At 44.8% G+C, this 18,618-nt stretch overlaps 1 protein-coding gene across 1 annotated transcript in view; it reads left to right on the top strand.

Annotated features, from left to right (window-relative positions):
* HIRA (histone cell cycle regulator) overlaps window positions 1–18,618 on the top strand; it is a 59,101-nt gene that overhangs the window by 8,040 nt on the left and 32,443 nt on the right. The window contains exons 2-8 of the mRNA XM_081842748.1: window positions 6,410–6,472; window positions 10,643–10,753; window positions 12,596–12,686; window positions 13,452–13,546; window positions 14,521–14,616; window positions 15,154–15,314; window positions 17,421–17,588. Coding sequence (XP_081698874.1) covers window positions 6,410–6,472; window positions 10,643–10,753; window positions 12,596–12,686; window positions 13,452–13,546; window positions 14,521–14,616; window positions 15,154–15,314; window positions 17,421–17,588 — 785 coding nt within the window. The remainder of the gene's footprint in view (window positions 1–6,409; window positions 6,473–10,642; window positions 10,754–12,595; window positions 12,687–13,451; window positions 13,547–14,520; window positions 14,617–15,153; window positions 15,315–17,420; window positions 17,589–18,618) is intronic.

The raw sequence follows: 18,618 nt of genomic DNA, 5'->3' as shown, positions 1-18,618 counted from the left end.
CCCAGCCTTAGTTGTGACCTACCTTAGATCAGATCTTGTCTTCCATGAATGCTAGTGCACACTTCCAAACGCTAATAGCAGAAGGCTTAGTTGGAGCCTGGTTATGACCCCTTCAAAGGTGGGAAACCCCGTAACTGTGAAAATAACGAGACAGAAAGCAACCTGGGCCATACCATTTTGGAATGTGTACCTTAGGGCAGTTGATATTGACTTCAGGGGGAAACGGAAGAGTAAACGCTAGTTCCTGCAGCATAATGCACTGTTGTGCTTGGTGCTTGTGTGCGGCGTGCCTTTGGGCTGGAACGCTGTATCTTGGATAGTTGCGGAAGAAAATTTTGTCCCAAACTACACAAGCATTCCAAACCAAGGCAAGCTGTCATTAGGGAAATTACTATAACTAGGCAACTTGTTCATAAGAATGCTGATTGTAGGGTATTTGGCTAGCAAAGCTGGTTGTAAAGTGATGCCCGTAGAAAATAACGGCATTGATCTGTCCCCATCCAGCCATCATAGCTCTGAACTGCTGTAGTAAGAAAGGAAAGAATCGGAAACCCTCTAAATTAAGTAGTATTAAGAGGCATATCGGGACGCAGGTGGCGCTGTGGGTTAAGCCACAGAGCCTAGGATTTGCCAATCGGAAGGTCGGTGGTTCAAATCCCCACGATGTGGTGAGCTCCCGTTGCTCGGTGCCCTGCTCCTGCCAACCTAGCAGTTTGAAAGCACGTCAAAAGTGCAAGTAGATAAATAGGTACTGTTCCGGCGGGAAGGTAAACGGCGTTTCCGTGCGCTGCTCTGGTTTGCCAGAAGCGGCTTAGTCCTGCTGGCCACATGACCCGGAAGCTGTACGCCGGCTCCCTCGGCCAATAAAGCGAGATGAGCGTCGCAACCCTGAGTCAGCCACGACTGGACCTAATGGTCAGGGGTCCCTTTACCTTTACCTTAAGAGGCATATCACACTCCTTCCTAAGTAATAAAACCATGGAGAGGGAGAAATGCTTGAAGCATGTAGATGTTCTGCGACAAGGGTCGGCAATTTTTTTTAGCGGCGGCCTGGTCCACTGTCCCTCAGACCTTGTGGCAGGCTGGGGGGGGGTGGGGAGCTGGAAGAAGAGGCGGGGGGGGGGCCAAGTACCGTATTTTTCCATGTATAGACTAGGTTTTTCCCCTTTAAAATAATGTCAAAAATAGGGGGCGTCTTATACACGGGGGCATCTTATAGATGGGAAAATATGGTATTCCTTCTCCCTAGCCCCAGCTGCTGTGCTGCTGCCACTGCCACTGCCACTGCCACCGCCACCGCCACCGCCACCGCCACCGCCACCGCCACCGCCGCGTCGTCTTGTGGGTAGGCAGAGTGAGCTCCTCCACTCTGCTGTCTGGCCCCCAGGAGCACCAGGGCTGTGGCATAGCTCAGTTGGTTAGAGTGTGATGCTGATAACACCAAGGTTGTAGGTTCAGTCCCTGTGTGGGACAGCTGCATATTCCTTCATTGCAGGAATATGATTCTAGCATATTTTAACTCTGAGATGCTAGCATGTTCAGGCTTTTAAGATCTTTGGAATAAGTTTGTCCTCAAGAAAAACAGAATATACTCAAGCATATTGATTTAAATATTTTAGGGCGGAATGGGACCTCAATGGTTTATCAAGTGCAATCTCCTGCACGAAGCTAAAATCCTTCCCAAAACTATCAGTTTTGGTAGGTTTGCAAATAGTGCTATGAAAACATAGCTGTGTGTACCGTTCCTTATCTTGCTGTTTCCAGACAGCTAATCCCTGTAATCCCAGTGTTTCATCCTTTGCTCATCTGTTACCAGATGCTCAATCCTTGGTGGAAGAAAGTGTTCAGTAAAGTAGCTGAAGCTTCATTCAGACCTCTGATGGCTGGCAGTGGGCAGTAATATCACCAATCCAAAAGATTTCAGAAAACGTTATCATTCAAAATGCACATTTGGATAAACTTTTCCTTAGCTTTGAGTCTTTATTCTTTTCTCCCACCCCACCCCCCATAAAAAAACAACCCGGAAGGTTTTGAAGGGTTTTTACAATGTCTGCTTCAGTGCAGTGGTACCTTGGTTTTGAAACTTAATCCGTTCTGGAAGTGCGTTCCAAAACCAAAGCGTTCTAAAACCAAGGTGCGCTTTGCCATAGAAAGTAATGCAAAATGGATTAATCCGTTCCAGACTTTTAAAAACAACCCCAAAACAGCAATTTAACATGAATTTTATTATCTAACAAGACAATTGATCCATAAAATGAAAGCAATAAATTATGTACTGCAGTCACACAATCAATCCGTAGCTGAACTGGGTCCACACAGTCACAAAAACAAAAACAAAGAGCCGCAAAAACAAAAACAGACCTCAAAAATCAATAGCAAAAACAGACAGACCTCGGCGTAAAACTCAAAACAGAAGTGTGGCAATCAAATCAGAAGCGTAACACTCCAAACGGAGCACGTTCGACTTCCGAAAAAAGTTCGCAAGCCGGAACACTTACTTCCGGGTTTGCAGTGTTTGAGTTCCAAGTTGTTTGAGTACCAAGGCATTTGAGAACCAAGGTACCACTGTATAAGGACAACCTGTGCGCCAGATTGTCACCTAACAGCAGCTATTCTAGTAGCAAGCTGCAGAGCAAAGGGGGAGAAGGGAAGCAGGACTCTTCCATCAGTTTTGCTGAAATACCAGCTTCCCAGACTAAGCTGCCTGAACATTTTCCATTCTAGCTGGTCAATATAAAAAACTGAAGCTTCAGAAACAGGTGCCTCCACACACTGCCTACTGCTCAATCCCCATCTTTCTCTTTTCAAAATTTTGTGCCAGGTCTAAAAGATTGTAAGCCTGAGAGCGGGGACCCTCTTGGTTTTCTTTATTGTTCTGTAAGCCTCCCTGACAAACTCTTTGACACTAAAAAGCAAGGTAAAAATGCTTAAACAGACAGTGTAGAAAATGGTTGAATTTTGTTCTGTTTGAATTTATTGATCCCTTTTATAAACTGGTGTGTTGCCACCCCCCACCAAAATAAATGTTTTGTGCTTCGATAACTGGTGGACATTTATTGTAAGGTGTTTTCGGCACAGCTCAGTATGGAAAAGAGGCATGCTAATTAGCTAAATCAGTCAATAAAAGCATCTTGCTGTTAGCTGAAAAATGTGTGCCATCATTCCTGCAACGGAGACGCTTGGATGCAGGATACAGTGGTACCTCGGGTTACATACGCTGTAGGTTACAGACTCCACTAACCCAGAAATAGTACCTCAGGTTAAGAACTTTGCTTCAGGATGAGAACAGAAATCGTGCTCTGATGGCGCAGCGGCAGCAGCAGGCCCATAGGCTAAAGTGGTGCTTCAGGTTAAGAACAGTTTCAGGTTAAGAACGGACCTCCGAAATGAATTAAGTGCTTAACCCGAGGTACCGCTGTATATGGCTAGCTACAGAAAGCCCTATGCTTAGCCTCCAGCACTTTGTTGGACGAGTGAAAAGTCAGCAGAAACCAACAAAAAGTGCCTTCTCTGTCAAGAAGTATTGAAGAAATATTTCACTTTTGCTTTTCTGTTTTCCTTTCAAAGAAAGTTGACATCTTACTAAAGATGTGATTACTTAAAATATTTTGGGAGTATTGGACCTTACAGTGGTACCTCGGGTTACAGACGCTTCAGGTTACAGAAGCTTCAGGTTACAGACTCTGCTAACCTAGAAATAGTACCTCGGGTTAAGAACTTTACCTCAGGATGAGAACAGAAATCTTGCTCCGGCGGCGACAACGGGAGGCCACATTAGCTAAAGTGGTGCTTCAGGTTAAGAACAGTATCAGGTTAAGAACGGACCTCCGGAATGAATTAAGTTCGTAACCAGAGGTACCACTGTACTGTAACATTTGAGCTCTGAAAATTTATTTTATCATGTTTGAAGAAGTGTTATATTATTTGTTGATTTGCTATTTGCCGAATTGCTGTTTTTCCTCCTGAACTGGTCAAATTTCACCAGAAGCTCCGAGTTTCCTTTTTCTCCTCATGCCTCTGCCAAATAGGGCAGTCATCAATCCCTGTCAGACAGGAGCAAATACCTTTTTTGGCTTGTTTCAACAGGATATAAAAATAGGCCAACTGTCGGGGGAAGAAGAGGGACCAAAGAATAACGCAGCCGCTGCAAATCCAAATAAGTTGTGGTGTTGGTGCTGGGAAGTGAAGCAGCCATCTTGATAGATGCCTAAGCCTTTAGCTTTTAAAAGTTCCCAAATGGGGCAGGTCCAGAGTGGGAAAGGGCAGAGGATGAAGATGGTGATGATTTAGTTGATGAACCACTTCCTATCAAGCATCTCGTAGCAATTTCACAATACAATAAAGAAATAAATAACATTACATACATGTTTGTGTCCAGTTTTGCTCCCTAACAATCCATAATCTACAAGTCAGTAACAGAACATGGTTTTAAGTCAGACTAGCAGTTGTGGCTTGTTGGGGAGAAACAAGCCACAATCTCGGATTCAGTCATAACGCCAGGTCCCCTCTCCCTGGTCTTTTTCTTGTGCAAGGAGGGAGTAAGGTAGAGGGACCCCTGACCGTTAGGTCCAGTCGTGGCCGACTGGGGTTGCGGCGCTCATCTCGCTTTATTGGCCAGTGGAGCTGGCGTACAGCTTCCGGGTCATGTGGCCAGCATGACTAAGCCACTTCTGGTGAACCAGAGCAGCGCACGGAAACGCCGTTTACCTTCCCGCCGCAGCGGTACCTATTTATCTATTTGCACTTTGACGTGCTTTCGAACTGCTAGGTTGGCAGGAGCAGGGACCGAGCAACGGGAGCTTACCCCGTTGCGGGGATTCGAACCGCCGGCCTTCTGATCGGCAAGTCCTAGGCTCTGTGGTTTAACCCACAGCGGCACCCGCGTCCCAAGGAGGGAGTAACGCAAGAGAAATGAGGCTGCATGTCTCGGCACAGTTTATTGAGCAAAGTTTCTTGGCTTAACTCAGAAATTGACGGAGGTAAAGGCTGTCAGCAGCTACTAGACACAGTGGCTTTGCTCGGCCTCTATGCTTGGATTCGGATTGAGCCAGTTGTTGGAAACTGCAGGAGGGGAGAGTGCTGTCTCACTAAAGACTTGCTTTTTGGCTTTCTTCATTCATCTGGTTGGCCACTGTGAGAACAGTGGGTTCCAGAAGACTTTCCCAAAGCCATAGACTCTTCTAAAGTCATAGGAAGCTGCTTTAGAATGCTCTGGACCATGGGCCCATTTAGCTCAGCATTGTCAGAGTTGACTGACAGCAGCTCTACAAGGTTTCCGACAGAGAATCTTTCCTAGCCCTACTTGGAGATGCCTGGGATGAACCTGAGAACTTCAGCATTCAAAGCAGACGTTTTGCCACTGAGCTATGGCTTTTCTGCAAAGGTGTTACTGCTGTTAGTAATAAAATAAAAGCAGCCTTTCTATGAGTGGAACATGCCTTCCCCATTCGAAGGGCACTGCTGCATCCAGCCCGATGTTCTGTTTCGGCAAAATGCAAATACAGAGAGCTGCTATTGTACTGGAATAACAATTATACTGCACTCTGGGTAAACTCTTGCTGTGTTTCTTCTTTCTCTTCCCCCACCTTCCTGCCACACACACACAACTCTCATTCCCCTTTGTTTTTAGATTCTAAGCCCCTTGGGCTATGATCAAACTTGTTTATTCTAAAGTGCCATGTGTATAATATGGCGCCAATTAAATAAATTGCATTCACATAACTGAAACAAATATCATTCATGTAACTTAATGCTTGGTACAGAGGATCTGTTGGAGGTACTCAGTACCATAAGGTGTGATCTCTTACTTGACTTTGTATCCCACTGGGTTCATAAGATGGAGAAACTGTGATAAGATCTTCAGATGAGCCGCCTTTTGAACAACTGTACTGTCAATTGGTGCAATGTGCTAGGTATGTTTAAAGGAGAGGGATTTGTCTATAGTGCCACCCAGCTTAAGGAGGTTCAACACATGCCAACTTCAGGCTTTCGTCTTTGCCTGTTTTTGATCCAACATTTTAAAACTAACTTTACGGTCTCTTCCAGCTTTTCAGTTTCCTAAATCATTGGATGTTCTCAGTGGTTGTATTGTACACTGTCCCGGAATCTGATGGAAGTGGTATAGACATCTTAAAAGCATGATTTCCTGTTGCTTTTCTAAAAATAAAAGAGTAACACCTGCCATCAGTCATGTGCTGAAATGATGCCTGCTTTCAGAACAAATTTCAAAAGTCACACTCAGTGCTAGATCGCTATTTGGCTTGGACTGTGCCGCAGCATGGCAGAACATCAACTGGTGGTTTGGATGGCAGGGAGACATTTGGTATCGAATTCACTCTGTGTACAACCTGGTACATTGTGGGAAGAGGCTCCCAAGTCATGTGATTTTGTTCCTCTTACTGTTTTTCAGGGAAGCCAATATTTTCAGTTGACATTCATCCAGATGGGACCAAGTTTGCAACTGGAGGGCAAGGTATGTTCACAGATTATATCCTCTAGAGAAAACTCTGTTTCCAAGTTGATTACTGGTTACCTTGAAAATGAATCATGGATCATGTTTTTTCAATGCAGTACCAGACAGTTACATGTGGGGCTGATTGCATGATAACCATTGCAAACCATACATCCTTTTTTTATTTTGATGCAGAGGTGGAAGGTAAAACTGCATAAGCCATTTCTCGTAAAACTGATCTACCCTCCTTTCATGCACGCAGAAGTAACGAACCACAGTTTGTGGCTTAACGTTACGTCTGAACCAGTAATCTGCTTCATTTGGACCATGATTGTTAAGACAAGGTGTGTTCTTGGCTTTTGTTGGCATGAAACAACCCATGATGCTCAGCTTGGATGTAAAAGTGTGCTGTGGTTCATGGTTTGCTGCTCTCGCTTGTGCAATAGGAGAAGCAAAACGCGAGAGATCTTTGCATTTGGGCTAAACTATGGTTTAGCATGAGGTCCAAACCATAAATGAGACTTGCTGTAAATCTTTCAACACTCATATTTTCTGTAAAGGTAAATGTAAAGGGACCCCTGACCATTAGGTCCAGCAGTGACCGACTCTGGGGTTGCGGCGCTCATCTCGCTTTATTGGCCGAGGGAGCCGGCGTACAGCTTCCGGGTCATGTGGCCAGCATGACTAAGCTGCTTCTGGCGAACCAGAGCAGTGCACAGAAACGCCGTTTACCTTCCCGCCGGAGCGGTACCTATTTATCTACTTGCACTTTGACACACTTCCGAACTGCTAGGTTGGCAGGAGCAGGGACCGAGCAACGGGAGCTCACCCCGTCGCGGGGATTCGAACCGCCGACCTTCTGATCGGCAAGTCCTAGGCTCTGTGGTTTAACCCACAGCGCCACCCGTGTCCCTCATATTTTCTGTAGGATGTCCAATATAACATATTAGGACATTTCTTCCTTAAATTACCGTACAGTCAGGCTTCCCTTGTTCTGTTGAATAGCGTTGCTGTTGAGATATGACAGGCGGTCACAGTCTGTACTTTCCAGGAACAATGGAAAACGTTTTTGTTCCAACAGGCTTTCCCAGCTGCATAAACGTGTCCTTGCCATGAGTGTGTCTATTTGGCGTTGTTTTAGTTTTGTTTAATTGTATCAGTTGTGTTTTTGTGTGCGGTGACTGCCTTGAGATTATTGTGTGAAAGGTGATTAATAAGTGAATGACAATGATAATTCATTGCTGTTTGATACCAGTTCAGAGCTAGTTCAGATCTTTGGCTCCTGTTGATACTGTCTTTCACATGGGGAGGAGGGGATGGAGTGCACAAATTATAATGTGACGGGTGTTTTCCCCTGTTCTATGATTCTTTGCCTCCCCACTTAAAAGAGATGAAATAGTCACAGATAACATGCAAATGGCCATTTCACTTATCCAATATAAATTGAAGGGGATGGCAGCATTTCAATGGGGACAAAACCTGATACCTTCCCTGCCACACTAGAGATCCCATTAGGCTTTTTCATGCATCACACAGAATGTGGGTACACTGCATACATGTGTTTGTTTGAAAGCGGTGCTTACTTGTTCATTTGAACAGCTCAGCTAGCATGTAATACCTACAGACTGTGCACTTGCCGGTGGTTACATGTGAATAAATGTTCAGTCCAACTGTTGCGTATAAAGATTGTGTGCTTGTTGAAAATATGTTTGTGTGTGTCTGTGGGCTGTGTAAATCCTCTAAGAAAAGGAAACAGACAATGGAATGTTATTAAATCACACATTTTAAAATCATGACAAGCAATGCCTGCTTGTTATACAACTATTATCGCTCAGGTTCTTCTCTCCCAACCATTTCTTTTCCTTGTTAAGTTTTCAAATTACAGTGGTACCCCGCAAGACGAACGCCTCGCAAGACGGAAAACCCGCTAGATGAAAGGGTTTTCCGTTTTGGAGGCGCTTCGCAAGACGAAAATGTCTTGCGAGTTCCTGCGGGTTTTCTCCCCCTTTCCCCCCCATTTCCTAAGCCGCTAAGCCGCTTATCAGCTGATCCGCTAAAAGCCGCTAAACCGCTAATAGCGCTAATCCGCTAAGCTGTCAATGGGCTTGCGTCGCAAGACGAACAAACCGCTATATGAAGAGCCTCACGGAACAGATTAATTTCGTCTTGCGAGGCACCACTGTAAAAGGTAATAATTTATTATTAGCATCATTGCTGATGCTATTTTAACTGTCCTTTTCTACTGCTTGGAGTGACATGGTTTTAAAACTACAGAAATAATTAAAAATCTCTATCCTCACCATAGAAAAGAACAGAAACAAGAACTGGCAGCAACGTAACTGCTAGATCATCATCACAATACAGCTTTGCCTCATACAGATAGACCTTCTCCACACACAAGTTTCCCCTGCCACAATGAAGGGCATTTTGTTAGCTTACATTCATCTTGACATTGCTCAGCGTAGTTTAAAACGTGTAACTTAATAACAGTCTATAACTGGTTTCCTTTCTTTGCTTTATTTACATTGGCCGGCTCAACCCCATTTCTGTTAATCAAATCAACAATGCAAGCAAACCTTGTTGCTGTTTCTGAAGAGTGACATTTGATAATCTGACTAAACCGTCTTGGCCATTTCCCTTTCTTAGGTTATAAGTTTGAATAATCATTCTAGCTATTTGTCTCCATATGATCCTGCTTTGTTGCTTTGATTTCCTCCTGGAATCCAACCTGCAATTACACAATCCCTTAAATCTGGTCGATTTTAGCAAATCTGGTGCATCTGTATGCTGTGGGCTGGACTGCAACTTTTGCTTTTTTGTAGACAGTTTAGTGTCCCAGTGGCAAGGACAAATTAGCTGAATATATTTTGAATGGGAATGCATGGGATAGCTCAGCTGGTAGAGCATGAGACTCTTAATCTCAGGGTTATGGGTTTGAGCCCCATGTTGGGCAAAAGATTCCTGCTTTTCAGGGGGGTTGGAATAGATGAGCCTTGTGGTCCCTTACAACTCTACAATTCTATGATTCAGCAGTTCTGAATTCTGTGGTTCTATGAAACACCACTTGGGTGCCAAAGAGCTGTAGGCTGTAATCCAGGGGTGCCCAGACTTTTTTCAAAGAGACCCAGATTTGATGTACATGCGTGATGGCCGACCAAAGTTTTTTTACCATTTCCCATCAAAGTTGTTGAGCTTTTTAAAGGATTTAATCCCAAAGGTGTTCAGCTCTTTTTAGGATTTTACCCCTATTAAATCAACCGGCGGGCCAGATTAGGACTTTGCACATGCCTGCTGTAACCCTATATAGTTTTACTTGGAAATAGGTCCCATTGGAATCAGTAGTGCTTCCAGCCAGTGGCCTTCAACCAGTCAAGACTTGAGACCCACCTCTGACCTCCAAGCTCCAACATAGGACCCATCGGATTTATAGCTGGTAGCGTTATAGCAATGCATATGATTGAACCCTAAAATGGCAATTCACTGAGCAATATACATAGTGTTACTTCTGCATCACTGCTGAATGAAAACGAATCCTGCAGTATGGCAAGAGAAAGGCATGAGCATGCAGTAGCTCAGAAATATGCATTTTATTTTATTTCTTAAATGGCTCCTGCCTTCCTCCTTCTACATTGCAGCACTCGTGGAAATTGATAAAATGAGCATTTTGTCCGGTGAATGCGTTCTGGTACAGATAAGCATGTAGTCCTCCTTTGGTCTGCTCAGCCGAAGCTGGAATCCAACATGGCGGCAACAGCTTTGCTGCGGACCACCTGGTGTGGCCTTGCGACCCATCTCTGGGTCCCAACCCAGGCTGAAGACCTATGGCCTGAGCAGATTTGTTGTGTGCTCTGTCTAAAGCAGCAAGTGCAAGTATTTACTCTTGTGCAATGGAATTTACCTCCCACCCTCTTGTTACCCCTCTCCCCCCCCCAAAAAAAAAATCAGTTCTGGGTTTCCCCCCAACCCTCTGGAGCAGATTGGAGAGGAGGGTGCAAATTGGGCTTGGGGGAGTTCTGCTGTGCAAATGTAAATGGAACTCTCTAGTTGGAATCCACCCACCCCACAGTGTTGCACTGTCAGTCTTTCTCTATTTGATCATCATCATGGCTGCATGCAGGTAATGAAAGTACTCTCTGTGGAAACACCAGCGCTTTTTTGTAAAATGGTATGTTGGTTTCTCTTTGTCCTTAGGACAGGATTCTGGGAAGGTTGTGATATGGAACATGGCTCCCGTCCTCAAAGAGGAAGACGAAAAGAACGAGAATGTACCCAAGATGCTCTGTCAGATGGACAATCATTTAGGTATTGTAGAACAGGGGAGGGCGGACTTCAGGTGTGTGGGATCCAGGAGAGCTCCAACATCCACCAGGGTGGTTAGGTGCAACAGGCATACGGTGGTACCTCAGTATACGAACAGGATCCGTTCCGGAGCCCCGTTCGCATCCTGAATGGAACGTAAGACGTGACGGGGCGTCTGCACGTGCACGGGTCGCGTTTTGCCACTTCCGCGCATGCGTGTGACGTCATTTTGAGCGTCTGCGCGAGCGGCGAAACCCGGAAGTAACGCGGTCCGTTACTTCCGGGTTGCCGCGGAGTGCAACCCTGAAGTGCTCAACCTGAAGCACATTCAACCCGAGGTATGACAGTACTGTAAGGATTAAAGGATTTTGAGACCTGGAATTTGTTTGGCTGCTTTTTAGTACGGTACCAGAAATGGACAGAACTCACAATTCTTCAGCAGAGAAATCCACTTCTGGTTTACCCTTCACCCCCCAGCTCTCGTAATTTCAGACGTATAATTTAAAGGGGCCAGGGCTGGAATTTTGTTATTTAATAATTGATAGTCAGAAATCCTTGACCACTTACTGAAAATTGCCCAGAGATATAACACTACATCTCTTATCTACCTTCTATCTATCCCTCCTGGAGAATTACATTTCCATTTCGGTGCTGGTTGGTCAGTAAAGTGCAAGGAATGGCATGGAGTAGTGTTCTTCAACGTTGGGTCCCCATCATCTTTCAACTCCCATCATCTTTCACAATTGGCTAAGCTGGCCAGGGATGATGGGAGTTGTAGTCCAACAACACAAGGGACACTACACGGTTCTGGTGTAGAGAACCATGGGCCTTAATTGCATATCAGAGGAGTGTAGACTTTGAAAACTGCCTTGAATGTTACACTAAGCCATGGTTTGGTGTTAAGGAATGACCCATCTTATTGCATGCTCCCCGCCCTGCTTGTTCCACTTTTTAGAAATACCTTTCTGATGTCCAGAAATGAGTGGGTTGTACTATAATGCCAGATGGTACCCATTCTCAATTGCACCATTTTTTAAAGGATCTTAAGTTATGCCACTGAAATATTTGCTCAGTGACCCATTCATTTAAAGGAGAACAGAAGGCTGTAAAGATTTAGGTGCTCATACACACCACCTTCTCCAGTATGACCCTGCCCAAGTTGTGAGATCAACATCTATGGCCTTGCCCTTTATCCACCACCAGAACATGTATGTGGGTACAAAAGTAGTAGAGGGGACCTGAAGCATTGAGCATATTGAATCTTGTCATTGGCAGTTAATTCCTGCTTATCAAACAAATTCCTGCTTATCAATTGCTATTGAGTGCATTGATATTTGTTCGCCTCTGATGTCGCTGAGTTTTCGTTTCGTTTTATTTTGCTTTCCTGGGTTACTGTTTTACAGACGTGACATTATGCCGCTTTGCTCGGCTTGTAAGCTGTTTTGATCATTGCATGATCAAAAAAAAAAAAGAGCAAAAATTCCAAACAATAAGTACATTTCAAATACTTGTTTTATTGGTAACGCAACATCTCTGAAGGAAAGCATTGTTTGAAATGTAGGCAATCACATTTCCTTCCCTCTTCATTCATGGCTAGCTGCCCCTCCACTTGTACTGTTTGATGGGTGCAGCTCCCACCGGTGGGACAGAAACACAATCTGTTTCTGCAGCTGAGATCCAGTGCATGAACACTGCAGAAAGATAAAGACGCCATTACGATTATCAGAAGCATACAGAGAGAATTGCGAAGGGTGTGAACCCATAAAAAATACTGTGAACTATTCTGACATGCCTCGATATAAAAATCCACCTTCTTTCCGTTTGTGTGTGTTTCTTCCATGTTAGCATGTGTGAACTGTGTACGATGGTCAAACAATGGCATGTATCTGGCTTCCGGGGGAGACGACAAGCTGATCATGATTTGGAAGAGAGCTGCGTAAGTGTGCTGTTCGCCCCCCGCCCCAAATTTACATCTTTCCTCGTTCTCTAAACATTTGTTGAATTATTCCTTGTTTATTATCTCCAGAGTTGTGTAAACACTTTCTAGAATACACAAAGCTAATTTTTTGTCCAGGCTTTCCCTGACCCACGAGGTTGCACCCTGACTTATGTCTCTTAATCCCCTGAATTCCAGTTTTACTTGCTTTTACAGTCGTACCTCTGAAGTTGAATGCCTTGTGAGTTGAACGTTTTGGCTCCCGAACGCCACAAACCCGGAAGTGAGTGTTCCAGTTTGCAAACGTTCTTTTGGGACCCAAATGTCCAACGCAGGTTCTGTGGCTTCCAATTGGCTGCAGAAGCTTCCTGCAGCCAATCGGAAGCCGCGCCTTGGTTTCTGAACATTTTGGAAGTTGAACGGACTTCCGGAACAGATTCCGTTTGACTTCTGAGGTACAACTGTATATGTTTTTATAATGGTTTTGTTTGTTTTAAGTTTGTATTTTTGTTCCAATGAATGTTTTTTTTCTATCGTACAGAGTCTACACTGCTTAGAGATTTTTTTTAAAAAAAATAATGTGCTTAGGTTTTTGAATAAAATGAAGAAATTAAATAAATACAGGTTCTGTATTAAAAGTCTCCTCTAAATGTGGGGTGGGGTGAGGTTTTTGTCTGCTAAAGTTCATTTCAACTGTTGTAGTGGTTCACAAAGGAAATCTGCCGTGTGGTTGCTTTTGGTGACTCTTGTTCCCATCTTCCATAGGTACATTGGGCCGAGCACAGTGTTTGGTTCCAGTAGTAAACTTGCTAATGTAGAACAGTGGAGGTGTCTCTCAATCCTTCGAAGCCATTCGGGGGGTAAGTGTGTCTGAAACACTGGAAGGTGCTCACAGTGCAACCATTGATCTCTCAACCCATCCCAAAGTTCAATCCCCGTTATCTGGTCTGCTTTAGATAGATGCTATTTGGCACCCAGTAGAATGGTCAGCAGGTATGCGGGTGGCGCTGTGGGTTAAACCACAGAGCCTAGGACTTGCCGATCAGAAGGTCGGCGGTTTGAATCCCCGCGACAGGGTGAGCTCCCGTTGCTCGGTCCCTGCTCCTGCCCACCTAGCAGTTTGAAAGCACGTCAAAGTGCAAGTAGATAAATAGGTACTGCTCCAGCGGGAAGGTAAACGGCGTTTCCGTGCGCTGCTCTGGTTCGCCAGAAGCAGCTTAGTCATGCTGGCCACATGACCCGGAAGCTGTATGCCGGCTCCCTCGGCCAGTAAAGCGAGATGAGCGCCGCAACCCCAGAGTCGGCCACGACTGGACCTAATGGTCAGGGGTCCCTTTACCTTTACCTAGAATGGTCAGCGTTGCTTTCCATTGCACTGCTTTGTGCAGTTATTTACATCCTCACTTAACAGGTGGCCGGCTAGATAAAAGGCAGCAAATAGCAAGAGTCATACCCTATGAGCTCATCACATAGTCATTACCGCACTTTCCCGTGTATAACCCCCCCCCCCTATTTTGGGGTACTCCCAATTTCAGAAGATGTTGAGCTTTTTTGGGGGGGAGGATTGGAGTTGTTGAGCTTTTTTTGGAGAGGATTGCCCAGAGTTGTTCAGCTTTTTTCGGGGGGGCGATGCAATAAATCACTAACCCGACAGTTAAAATCGCTCGTACCGCTCGCTGACCATCGCTCGTGTCTGCAACAAGCAGACGGCTGTGAATTTCAGTTCTCTGAACTCAAAGGGAGCTGTTAAGTGGATGGGTGGCTAGTTTTCTGTTTCCCCTGAGAAATGGTTCACATAAGGTGTGTGTTTGTTTGTTTTTTGTATCCCCTACAGATGTCATGGATGTGGCGTGGTCTCCTCATGATGCATGGCTGGCCTCTTGTAGTGTGGATAACACTGTTGTCATCTGGAATGCTGTCAAATTCCCAGGTATAACGCAGAGTTCTGACTATCAAGAGGTAATGATTTTGTTTCGCGGGGGCCGCCGCTCAATACGGCAAACCTTTTTGAACAAAACTAACCAGAAGCTGTGCTTTGGTTTTTGAACGTTTTGGAAGTTGAACAGACTTCCGGAATGGATTCCATTCAACTTCCAAGTTACAAATGTATGTTAGAGTGGGATTTTCCACTGGTGGCAGATGACAAAAACTGTGACACCATGAGACCGGTGTAAAACCAAATAGAATAAAGGTTTTATTTCAAAACAACAAACAGCAAAGCTTGTGGGTGTTTTTCCTGCAGATTCTTTCATATCTCGTAGTTGCATTTGTATGCAAGCGTCCTTTAAAAACAACAGTAACTACTATGAATTCAGCATGATTGAATACCAGCTTGTACCAAGACGTTGTCAGACTTCAGTAGCACTTTAAAGCTCTCTCAGCTTTATTCACTTAAATCGTTCTCGAAAAAGTCAGCATGTCTTTTTTTTAATTTTAAAAAATCTTTTTATCTCTTTGCTTCATGCAGAAATTCTCGCCACTCTGAAGGGACATTCTGGCTTAGTTAAGGGGCTCACCTGGGACCCAGTTGGGAAATATATTGCGTCGCAAGCAGATGACCGAAGCTTGAAGGTGTGGCGTACCATGGACTGGCAGCTAGAAACCAGCATCACCAAACCGTTTGATGAGGTGTGTGTTGTGTTAGCCATTTCAACAACTCATCCCATGAACAAACATAACTGCAGATGTGGGGTAGCTGTTTTAGCACAGGGGCTGCATTCCTTTCCAGGTTGGAGGGGCACAGGCCATTGATGGGCAGGGCTGGAGGAAGAAGTTGGAGGAGCAATAAATATAATTTTAAACCTTTGTACAAGAGATGTCTTTCAAGACCTCCACAAGGGACTACCATATTTTTCGCTCTAGAAGACGCATCAGACCACAAGGCGCACCTAGTTTTTGGAGGAGGAAAACAAGAAAAAAAAACATTCTGAATCTCAGAAGCCAGAACAGCAAGAGGGATCGCTGCACAGTGAAAGCAGCAATCCCTCCTGCTGTTCTGGCTTCTGGGATAGCTGTGCAGCCAACATTTGCTCCATAAGACACACACAAATTTCCCCTTACTTTTTAGGAGGGAAAAAGTGAGTCTTACAGAGCAAAAAGTATGGTATTTATCTGTCCCTTATGCATATTCAACCCCTAGCTTCAGATCAAGATGTCAGGGCTCCCAGGTTTGCAGTTCCAGCTCGCAGGACAAATGCAAACCGTTGTTTGGCGGTCCACATCCTGCAATCCAGGGGGAGGAGGAAATTACAATCTGCAAAGAGAAGTAGGCAAGTGTGAGTCCAAGGCATCTGCCATCCAAGACAGGACTTTGTGCCAAACATCCAGGGCCCCACCCAGCCAATTAAGTAGAACGGCCCCCAAACACAGCAGAGTAATTGAAGTAATACACATTGGCCCCTAAAGATGTACATCTGTTAATCTCATATAGTCAAACCTCGGTTGTCGAACGTAGTCCGTTCCGGAAGACGGTTTGACTTCCGAAACGTTCGACAACCAAGGCACGGCTTCCGATTGGTTGCAAATGCTTCTTGCACTCAAGCGGAAGCCGTGTTGGACATTCAGGTTCCGAAAAACGTTCGAAAACCGGAACATTTACTTCTGTGTTTTCGGCGTTCGGGAGCTGAAACGCTATAAAATGGAGCCGTTTGAGAGCCAAGGTTTGACTAAAAGCACCTAACTGAACTCCTGCCTCCTGGCCTGTTCTTCATCTGAGCTGAGCCGTAGCAGCTGACCGATTTTGCCTTCTTCAGTCAGGTGCCTTTGAAATGAGCAGGTGCCATCATTTCCAAGCTGAGCACCTTGTGCGGTTTTCTCCATATATATTTGGCTGCATGTGGCTGTTCTCTCTCCCACATATAGCTTAGGAATTCAGTGCCTGTTCTTCCCAGTTGCTGCATTCTGAAACTGGGGGTTCACGTAGTATAGGCTTAAGACAGTTGCAAATCGTAACCTCTGAAAACGTAAGAACATATAAGAACGGCTAAGGGAGCTGGGCATGTTTAGCCTGGAGAAGAGGAGGTTAAGGGGTGATATGATAGCCATGTTCAAATATATAAAAGGATGTCACATAGAGGAGGGAGAAAGGTTGTTTTCTGCTGCTCCAGAGAAGCAGACACGGAGCAATGGTTCCAAACTACAAGAAAGAAGATTCCACCTAAACATTAGGAAGAACTTCCTGACAGTAAGAGCTGTTCGACAGTGGAATTTGCTGCCAAGGAGTGTGGTGGAGTCTCCTTCTTTGGAGGTCTTTAAGCAGAGGCTTGACAACCATATGTCAGGAGTGCTCTGATGGTGTTTCCTGCTTGGCAGGGGGTTGGACTCAATGGCCCTTGTGGTCTCTTCCAACTCTAGGATTCTATGATTCTATGATATAGGGAGCCTCCTAGAAAATGCCAACGGCCCATCTAGTCCAGCACCCTGTTCTCACAGTGGCCAAGCAAATGCTTGCTAGCAGGATCTGAATGCGACAGCAACAACTGGTATTCAGAGGCGGACCGCCTCCAACAGTGAAGGTAGAATGCAGCATACCCAGCTACTAGCCATTGGCAGCCTTATCCTCCTGGAAGCCAAAGTGGTTGGGTGACATGGGCACCTGTGAGTGCCACCCCAGATGATGCCAGTGACAGATAATACATGTTGAATCTGGTAACAGATTTTGGTGTCATTTATCATCCATGAACATTTGGCAAACGTGATGCTCAGTCCCTTCTGCCGACTGATTTTACTTTTCAGTGTGGAGGAACGACCCATGTTTTACGTCTCAGCTGGTCACCCGACGGACACTATCTCGTCTCTGCTCATGCCATGAATAATTCTGGTCCCACGGCACAGATCATTGAGCGAGACGGGTGGAAGACCAACATGGATTTTGTTGGCCATCGCAAAGCAGTGACAGTGGTGGTAGGTTCATTTATTTAAAAGTGTTTATGAACTGATATATATATATATATATATACACACACACACACTCTCTCGTACATATATATACAGTGGTACCTCGGGATGCGAACAGGATCCGTTCCGGAGCCCCGTTCACATCCCGAAGCGAACGTAACCCGTGTTTGCGCATCTACGCGTGCGTGAGTCACGTTTCGGCGCTTCCGCGCATGCGCATGACATCATTTTGAGCGTCTGCGCATGTGTGCGCAGTGAAACCCGGAAGTAACACACTCCATTACTTCCAGGTCACTGCGGAGCACAACCCGAAAATATTCATCCCAAAGCGTATTTATCCCGAGTTATGACTGTACATACGTGCGCGCACCCACACACACATACACACACAGAGTGGTACCTTGGTTCTCATACTTAATCCATTACGGAAGTCCGTTCCAAAACCAAAGTGTTCCAAAACCAAGGTGCACTTTCCCATAGAAAGTAATGCAATATGGATTAAGCCATTCCAGCCTTTTAAAAACAACCCCTAAAACAACAATTTAACATGAATTTTACTATCTAACGAGACCATTGATCCATAAAATGAAAGCAATAAACAATGTACTGCAGTCACACAATAAATCAGCAAGCTGAACTGGGTTCCACACAGTCACAAAAAACAAAAAGAGCCACAAAAACAAACCCCCAAAATAAATAGCAAAAATAGGTGGACCCCAGTGTAACACTCAAAACGGAAGTGTGGCTCTCAGATTGGAAGCATAACACTCAAAATGGAGCACATTCAGCTTCTGAAAAAAGTTCGCAAACCAGAACACTTACTTCCGGGTTTGCTGTGTTTAAGTTCCAAGTTGTTTGAGTACCAAGACTTTTGAGAACCAAGGTACCACTGTATTGAAAAACTAAGCAATGTACTGCATCAAAAACAAACAACGTTATTAAACTAAAAATAAAACATAAAAGCATATAGAAATAAATAAAAACAGGAATGCAGGACATTCAAACAAATGAAGATAGGGCTTGATCTTACCAGTCA

The sequence above is a fragment of the Podarcis erhardii genome (genome assembly GCF_964252035.2).
Source record: "Podarcis erhardii genome assembly, chromosome: 15".
Lineage (NCBI taxonomy): Eukaryota > Metazoa > Chordata > Lepidosauria > Squamata > Lacertidae > Podarcis > Podarcis erhardii.
This window is presented reverse-complemented; position numbering and strand designations above follow the sequence as displayed.